The sequence below is a fragment of the Gekko japonicus genome, unplaced genomic scaffold, assembly GCF_001447785.1.
Source record: "Gekko japonicus isolate JY-2015 unplaced genomic scaffold, Gekko_japonicus_V1.1 scaffold1220, whole genome shotgun sequence".
NCBI classification, from domain to species: Eukaryota; Metazoa; Chordata; class Lepidosauria; order Squamata; family Gekkonidae; genus Gekko; species Gekko japonicus.
Genome location: NW_015174879.1, coordinates 263,653 through 271,044, shown reverse-complemented (window position 1 = coordinate 271,044; position 7,392 = coordinate 263,653). Strand labels below are relative to the sequence as shown.

The window sequence follows — 7,392 nt, the reverse complement described above, 5'->3', positions numbered from 1 at the left end:
GAGCTGCTGCTTCTGCTGCTGCAAGAGGAGCAGCACGTACAGCCGGGGTGCTCGCCCAGATTTTCCCATGCCCCACCAACCAAAACTTTCTGGCTATGCCCCTGCGTCTGGCATCACATCCCTTCAGTGGTCCTTCACTTCTCCAAACCTCAGTTTCCCCAGGCACCACCTCCAAATCTGCTGGAATTTCCTAAGGTGGAGCTGGCAACCTTAAAGTGTGTTTCATGGGTTTCTGGTTTTATATTTATTTGCTCTGCCAAACGGGGAGCTTCTGGGTCCTCACGGGTGCTCCCTCTCCTTCCTTCCTTCCTGCAGGTGACACACTGGCACAGCCCCTACTTCTTTGCCTATTTCCCCACCGCCAGCTCTTTCCCGGCTCTTCTGGCGGACATGCTGTCTGGGGGCATTGGATGCATTGGCTTTTCTTGGGTAAGTTTCTGCCAGTTTGGTGTGGTGGTTAAGTGCGCGGACTCTAATCTGGGAGAATCGGGTTTGATTCCCTGCTCCTCCATTTGCACCTGCTGATGTGACCTTGGGTCAGTCACAAGCTCTGGCACAGCTGTCCTTGAAAAAGGGCAGTTTCTGTCAGAGCTCTCTCAGCCCCACCGACCTCACAGGGTGTCTGTGGTGGGGAGGAGAAGGGAAAGGAGTTTGTAAGCCGCTCTGAGACTCCAAGTGAAGGGCGGGGTATAAATCCAATCTCTTCTTCTTCTCTCCTCAAGTAAAAAACTGTTAAGCTTCTCCTCATCGGTTCATTCAGTTTGTGGGAAGTCACTGTAAGAATCAAAGTAATCTTTCCATAATTTCTAAAAATTACCTTTTTTCCCATTTTTATTTTAGAAATTATGAAAAGATAACTTTCACTGGACGTTTCCCCCCCCTCTCCCTTGTTCTGTCTATCATTTCTACTGTTTCTCCGGTTCTGACAGAAATTGCTATCGTTTTTCATTGTAGAGTGGTTTATACTATGATAATTAAATGCACACAAGTATGATTCAAACTTAACAACTGTATTTGTATGTATATATACTAAGTGTATATATACTAATATATACTGTATATACTAATTGAGCTGCAGTGGCTCAAGTGGTTAAGACGCTGAACTGCAGGCTGTGGAAGGTCAGTAGTTCAGCAGTTCGAGACCCGGGTGCCGCATGACGGAGTGAGCTCCCGTCTCTAGTTCCAGCTCCTGCCAACCTAGCAGTTCGAAAGCAAGAAATTGCAAGTAGATAAATAGGTACCACTTCGGTGGGAAGGTAACAGCATTCCGTGCACCTTGGAGTTTAGTCATGCTGGCCACATGACCACAGAAAAGTCTTCGGACAGCGCTGGCTCTTCGGCTTGGAAACGGAGATGAGCACCGCAACCCTAGAGTCGGATTCGACTGGCTTTTGAGCAAGGGAACCTTTACCTTTACTTATACTAATTGTGGTATACACCTTGACTCCATTATACATGTGAACATACACAGTATACTGCTCTTGAAACTAAGAAAATGAGTTTAAAGTTACTGTTGGACTTACCCATACTGCTTTATCATTGTTTCCCTCTATGGTTTATTGTTTATCTCTCCATATAATCATATTGTTCCTCAGGTACTTTCCTCACTTGATGTTGTTTTGTGTCATATATACAGTATCTGCTGTCATTATACTTTCGATGTTATCTATACTGTCTGATAAACTTTCAAAATTTAATAAAATGTTAACAGTAAAAAAAAAGAGGACCAGGAAGTAGGTGATGGGAAAGACCTCTGCCCAACCGCCTGGAGAGCTACTACTGGTCTGAGTAGACAATACGGACCTCGGTGGACCAAGGCTCCCTCTTATTTTTGAGAGGGCAAGAAGAAAAGAGATTCCAGAGTACATGGTCAAGATTTTATAAACGGTTGGAAGAATACTACCAATGAACAATGTAGACTTATAATTTTATCTGGGGATACCTTAGATGAAATGTTAATGCAGAATATCTACAGAAAAGTTTTGGTGATAAATATTGATTATTTCATAGCTATACACAGGGGTCATTTCATAGAAAAAGAGGTGCAGGAGCTCGTTAGCATAACTCATTAGCATAACTTATTTGCATATGCCACACCCCCTGACATCACCGGAAGTGTGTCAGAAGGCAACACCCACCGCTCAGGCTCCACAGGACTGTTTTGGATTGCTAGCTATTCGGGGGGGGGGACATGCAGATCTGCCCTTACAGAGGGGGGAGAGCTTGTTGTTGTTGTTCAGTCGCACAGTCGAGTCCAACTCTTCGCGACCCCATGGACCACATCACGCCAGGCGTGATGCGTGATGTGGAGAGCCTGTACCTGCATAAAACTTGGTCTTAAAGGTGCCACTGGACGGTTTTGGACTGGGGGCCTGGGGGGGGCTCTGCAACTTGCCTGGCTGCTTCTTGCTCTGACTGTGGGCTGCTGGGAGCAGAGGGTGGGGCTTGTTGTATGTGCCCGCCCCCTGGGCTCTTTACTGCCGGATCTCCGCTCCTTTGCGCTCCTGCAGGAAATGAACCCTGGCTATACAATATAGCAGGTAGTGTAATAGATATAATAAGTAGATACTTGTAACCCCCAATGTATATGTTTTTGTGTGTGTTTATATGTTTTATGTATGTGTTTATTTCTGTTTGTTTTAAATTGAAATAATTTTTTTTTAAAGGATGGACCAAGGATCTGATCCGGTATAAGGCAGCTTCGTGCGATCAGACGTACCCACCCGAAATACCAGCACGCTTAAGATTTGTTTCCAATCTCTTCTTTTTCTTCTTCTTCTCGGCCTGCAGCAGGGGAGACAGAGCCAGGCAAGGACCTCTTTGGGAACAGTCTGCTTGAGGCGGTGGCTTCAGAGCAAACTAGAGGGCAGGACATGTTTTTTTTTTTTTTAAGGAAATTACTTTCTAGTAGAGAGGATACATCTGCAGACTGGGTTCTGGGAGGCCTTCGGGGGCATGTGTCCAAAGATAAGCCTGAGAAAGGAGTCCGTTTGGTAGTCTGAAAAGGTATGTGAGGAATCCTCGAGATCCTAATTTTTGTTGGGTAAATAAGGCACGGAGACTAGAGTTTGTTGTCGAAGGCTTTCACGGCCGGAGTTCATTAGTTGCTGTAGATTTTCCGGGCTGTATGGCCGTGGTCTTGGCATTGTAGGACCTGACGTTTCGCCAGCAGCTGTGACTGGCATCCTCAGAGGTATAACACAGAAAGATGGAGTACTCTCTGTGTCAAGGTGAGAAGAAAACTGGTAGGCAGGTGATTTATATCTACTCAGGAAGGTGGGGTAGGGCTGAGTCATTATCTTGTAGGAGTTCCCCAGGCTATGAACATGCTAATGGAGGGGCTTTCCTGAGGAGGTTCTTTTGCATATGGATTAGTGAGGAAAATGAGAATGCAGAAAAGCTCCTCGTTTGGGAATGTGTACTTCTTTTGTATCTTTCAGTTCTTTTCTGCTGTCCGTTTCCTTTCTAGGCGTCCAGCCCAGCCTGCACAGAACTGGAGACAGTGATGCTGGATTGGCTAGGAAAGATGATAAATCTGCCTCCGCAGTTTTTGGCTGGGAAGGATGGTGAGGGCGGTGGTGTGATCCAGGTAGGCTCGAATGAAGAGAATATATATATATATAGCTGTGACCACTTTGTGCTCTTTGTTATCGCTTGCTGTATAGTCTGTTCACACTGGATAGAAACTGCTTGTGTGCTCATAATCAGCAGAATCACTTATCTTTAGGTGTACACAGTCAGGCCAAGCGGTTCCTCAGGTGTGTGCATGGGAGATGTGTTTATCAGCACAAACTTAACTAAAAGTTTAACTAACGTTGATCGGCAGGAACTTAACTGACCTCTCCTACTGATGTATGGCAAGATGCATTTCAGCAGGTGCTCCAGATATTTATTTATTGATTTATTTTATTTCATTTATATCCCGCCCTCCCCGCATGCGGGCTCAGGGCGGCTTACACGGCACAACAGTGCAATAAAATGTAACACATTGAGATAATTTAGGCACACAAGTGCAATAAAATTACACAATTATCCCCTTAAAAACACATTCAATAGTACCGGATGCATTGGTAGTTAAAAATACCCATTCGTTATCCTATCTCCCCGTGAGGTCAGCAGAAAAGGGGGGGTTGCCATAGGCTGAGATGTTCCCAGTTGGCTAATCAGCCCACCCCGACGGCACTGCTCTGCAGTGCACGGTGGTGGTAATAGTGGCGGCGGCGGCTCCTACTCAAAAGCCTGGCGGAAGAGTTCCGTCTTGCAGGCCCTGCGGAACTGTAAAAAACAGATAGTCGTAATTACTTTCAAGGTCGCCATTGTTCAGTGAATGTTTTCCTTGGCATGCCATAATATGTCACCATGTGCGAATCCTTATGGGAGAGGCTGTGACCCAGTGGTAGAGCCTCTGCTTTGCGTGCAGGAAGCCCCTGGTTCAATCTCTGGGGTCTCTTGTTAAAAGGATAAAGCAATAGGTGATGTGGAAGGACCTCTGCCTGAGACACGAGAGAGCAGCTGCCTGTCAGTGCAGATGATGCAGACCTTGGTGGACCAACAGTCTGGCTCAGTATGAGACCACTGAGGTCGTCTTTGGAGGCCCTGCTTCGGGTGCCCCCACCTTCTGAGGTTAGGCAGGTGGCCCCTCGGGGGAGGGCCTTCTCGGGCATGGCATCAAAGCTTTGGAACTCTCTCCTCAGGGAGAATCACCTGTCCCCTTCTGTTGTCATCTCCCACCAGCAGGTGAAGACTTTTTCTGAAAAGTACACAGACGACGCAGGGCTATTTTTGGGCAGGAACGCACAGGAACAGAGTTCCGGCTGGCTCCCGAGTTGGCCACGCCCAGCAGGAGCTCAATAGCATAACAGGCCACACCCAACAGCAGAAACTCATTAGGATTGGCTACATTAGGAGTGTGTGGCCTAACATGCAAAGGAGTCCCTGCTACAAAAAAAGGCCCTGGGTTTTGACCACAAACAAGGTAAACAGAATGAGAAGCAAAAGGTGGCTGTGGCTGGATGACCACACTTCTGGTAACATGGGGGTATGGCCTAATATGCTAATAAGCTGTACTATCAAGGGTGTGGCCAAATATGCTAATAGGTTTCTGCTGTTGGGTATGGCTTATTATGCTAATGAGTTCCTGCTGGGCTTTTTCTACAAAAAAAGCCCTGGACGGACGAGTGATTTCAGCTTAGCGTAGTGGTGTGGGGTGTAGTTCGCTGGCCGAAAAGGATAGCTGCCAGCTTATAGTCCCAGTCCGAGGAGTCCAGGTGGCAGAGGGCATCCTTCATTGTCCGGACCATGAATTCAGCCTGCCCATTGGTTGCGGGCTGCAACGGGGCTGACCGGACGTGGCGGATTCCATAGTATCTTCTGAAGTCCTGGAACTCACTCAATGTGAATGCCATTCTGTTATCTGTAACCAACGTGTCGGGGATCCCCTGGGTGCTGAATATTCGCCACATTGCCCGGATAGCCGCCTTAGAAGAAGTGGAGGATACTGGAACAACCTCCAGCCATTTACTGTAGGAGTCTACAAGTATAAAGAAAAAGCAGAGTCCCACAGGCCCGGAGCCTAGCCCTCTGATTGGTGCGGGCTAGGATCTGCATCATCCTTTGTTTAGCGGAGTGAAGCTCGATGCTTGTACTTGACCGCGTGGTGCCCAAGCCGACCACGCGGTCGGATCCTGATACATTACACCCCTCCCCCCTTGGTCTGCAATGCACCCACAGATAAAGTCCTTTAAATGAGCCGGTGCCTTTCGGGTGCGGGAGGAGCGGTGAAGCTTGGGAGTGGTGGCTGGCGCCTCCCGTGGCGCTTCCCGTGGCGTCCTTGGCGGAGAGCTGGTCGGGGGTGGCGCATGGTTTCTCATGCCAGTGTGACCGGTGTAGCTGGCATGCTTCCGGGAAGAGGCACAGGTTCGGCAGGTCCCGGTTGTAGAAGGGCTGGTGAAGACCCGGCAGAGTACCTTGTCCTTGGAGGTGCAGCGAGCCACCTCTTTGACGTGGTCCTGTAGGGAATCCAGAAGCACGACCTGGTGAGCAGGAGCCAGAGCCGGGTCACAGACTGGCAGCAGCAGGCAGCTCAGGGCGTCCACATGGCCCATCGCCTTCCCCGGGTGATGAACTAGGGTGTAGGAGTACCCAGCCAGGAATATAGACCAGCGAAGCACCCGGGGTGAAATCATCTGAGGGGTCTGGCGGTCAGGGGTGAGGAGGCCAAGCAGCGGCTTGTGGTTCAAGGTCCGTGAGGACCATGAACGGGCGTCCATACAGATAGTGGTGAAATTTCTTCACCCCCGCTACAATAGCCAGTGCCTCTTTATCAATTTGTGCATAGTTGCGCAGAAAGGGTCCGTGAATAATAGGCAACCGGGACCTCACGGCCGTCCGGCAGCCAATGTCCCAGGACCGCCCCGACCCTGTAAGGTGAAGCATCACAAGCCAGCACAAAAGGGAGTGCCTCGTTGAAATTCGCCAGGACCGAATGTGACACGAGCAGGTCCTTGACCACTTGAAACGCTGCAGCTTGTGAGGGACCCCAGACCCAAGGTGCTGACTTGTCCAGGAGGCAGTGGAGCAGTTCGTTCAGCAACTGCAGCTTTGAGGGGCAAGAATGAATGATAAAAGTTCAGGAGCCCCAGAAAAGCCTGCAGCTCCAATTTGGACCGTGGAGGCGGTGCATGAGTGATGGCTTTCACCTTGTCCGCGGTGGGGTGGATGCTGGAGGCGTTGACCGCGAAGCCCAGAAACTCGATGCGAGGGACCCCCAGCAGACATTTCTCTCGCTTGACCTTGAGCCTGGCCGTGTCGAAGTGATGCAGCACCGCCCACAGCCGATCAGCGAAAGACGAGTGGTCCGGGGCAGTGATCAGCACATTGTCTAAAAACAGCTGAACTCCGGGGATACCTTTTAGGAGTGAACCCATAAAAGATTGAAAAATTCCCAGCGCGACAGAGACTCCGAACTGGAGGTGATGCACCTTGAAAGCCCCTCTGTGTGTCGTGATTGTCTGAGCCTCAGCTGTGGCGGCATCAACTGGCAATTGCTGATACGCCTGGGCCAAATCCAACTTGCCAAAGACCCGGGCCTCCGCCAAAGCATGGCTCACCACCGGCACCGGATAAGCGTGTGCCTGCAGAGCCTGCAGAGCCTTATTACGCATGCATTTATCGATATCCAGGTCGTCCTGGCTGATCAGTCTCCTCTGGAGCTTGGGCTCCCGTAGTCCCACGAGGAACTGGTTTAGGAGAGCTTCAGCCAGGTTGGAAAAGGAACATCTGGTGGCGGCCCAACGTAGAGCCGCCAGGAAATCTGAGGCGGTCTCGTCGGGGCCCTGGACTTTCACAAAAAAGTCCATGCGCTCCACAAACTTAGAGGGTTTGGGAGCCAGG

At 49.8% G+C, this 7,392-nt stretch overlaps 1 protein-coding gene across 3 annotated transcripts in view; it reads left to right on the top strand.

Moving 5' to 3' along the window:
• Window positions 1-7,392, top strand: part of DDC (dopa decarboxylase) — a 68,102-nt gene that overhangs the window by 3,373 nt on the left and 57,337 nt on the right. Inside the window, exons 2-4 of one of the 3 annotated variants that reach the window (XM_015424874.1) lie at window positions 316-429; window positions 3,470-3,589; window positions 7,248-7,262. The exons of 1 other annotated variant lie outside the window; for it this stretch is intronic. In XM_015424874.1, coding sequence (XP_015280360.1) covers window positions 316-429; window positions 3,470-3,589; window positions 7,248-7,262 — 249 coding nt within the window. The remainder of the gene's footprint in view (window positions 1-315; window positions 430-3,469; window positions 3,590-7,247; window positions 7,263-7,392) is intronic. One more of the 3 variants, XM_015424875.1, reaches the window with a different exon arrangement.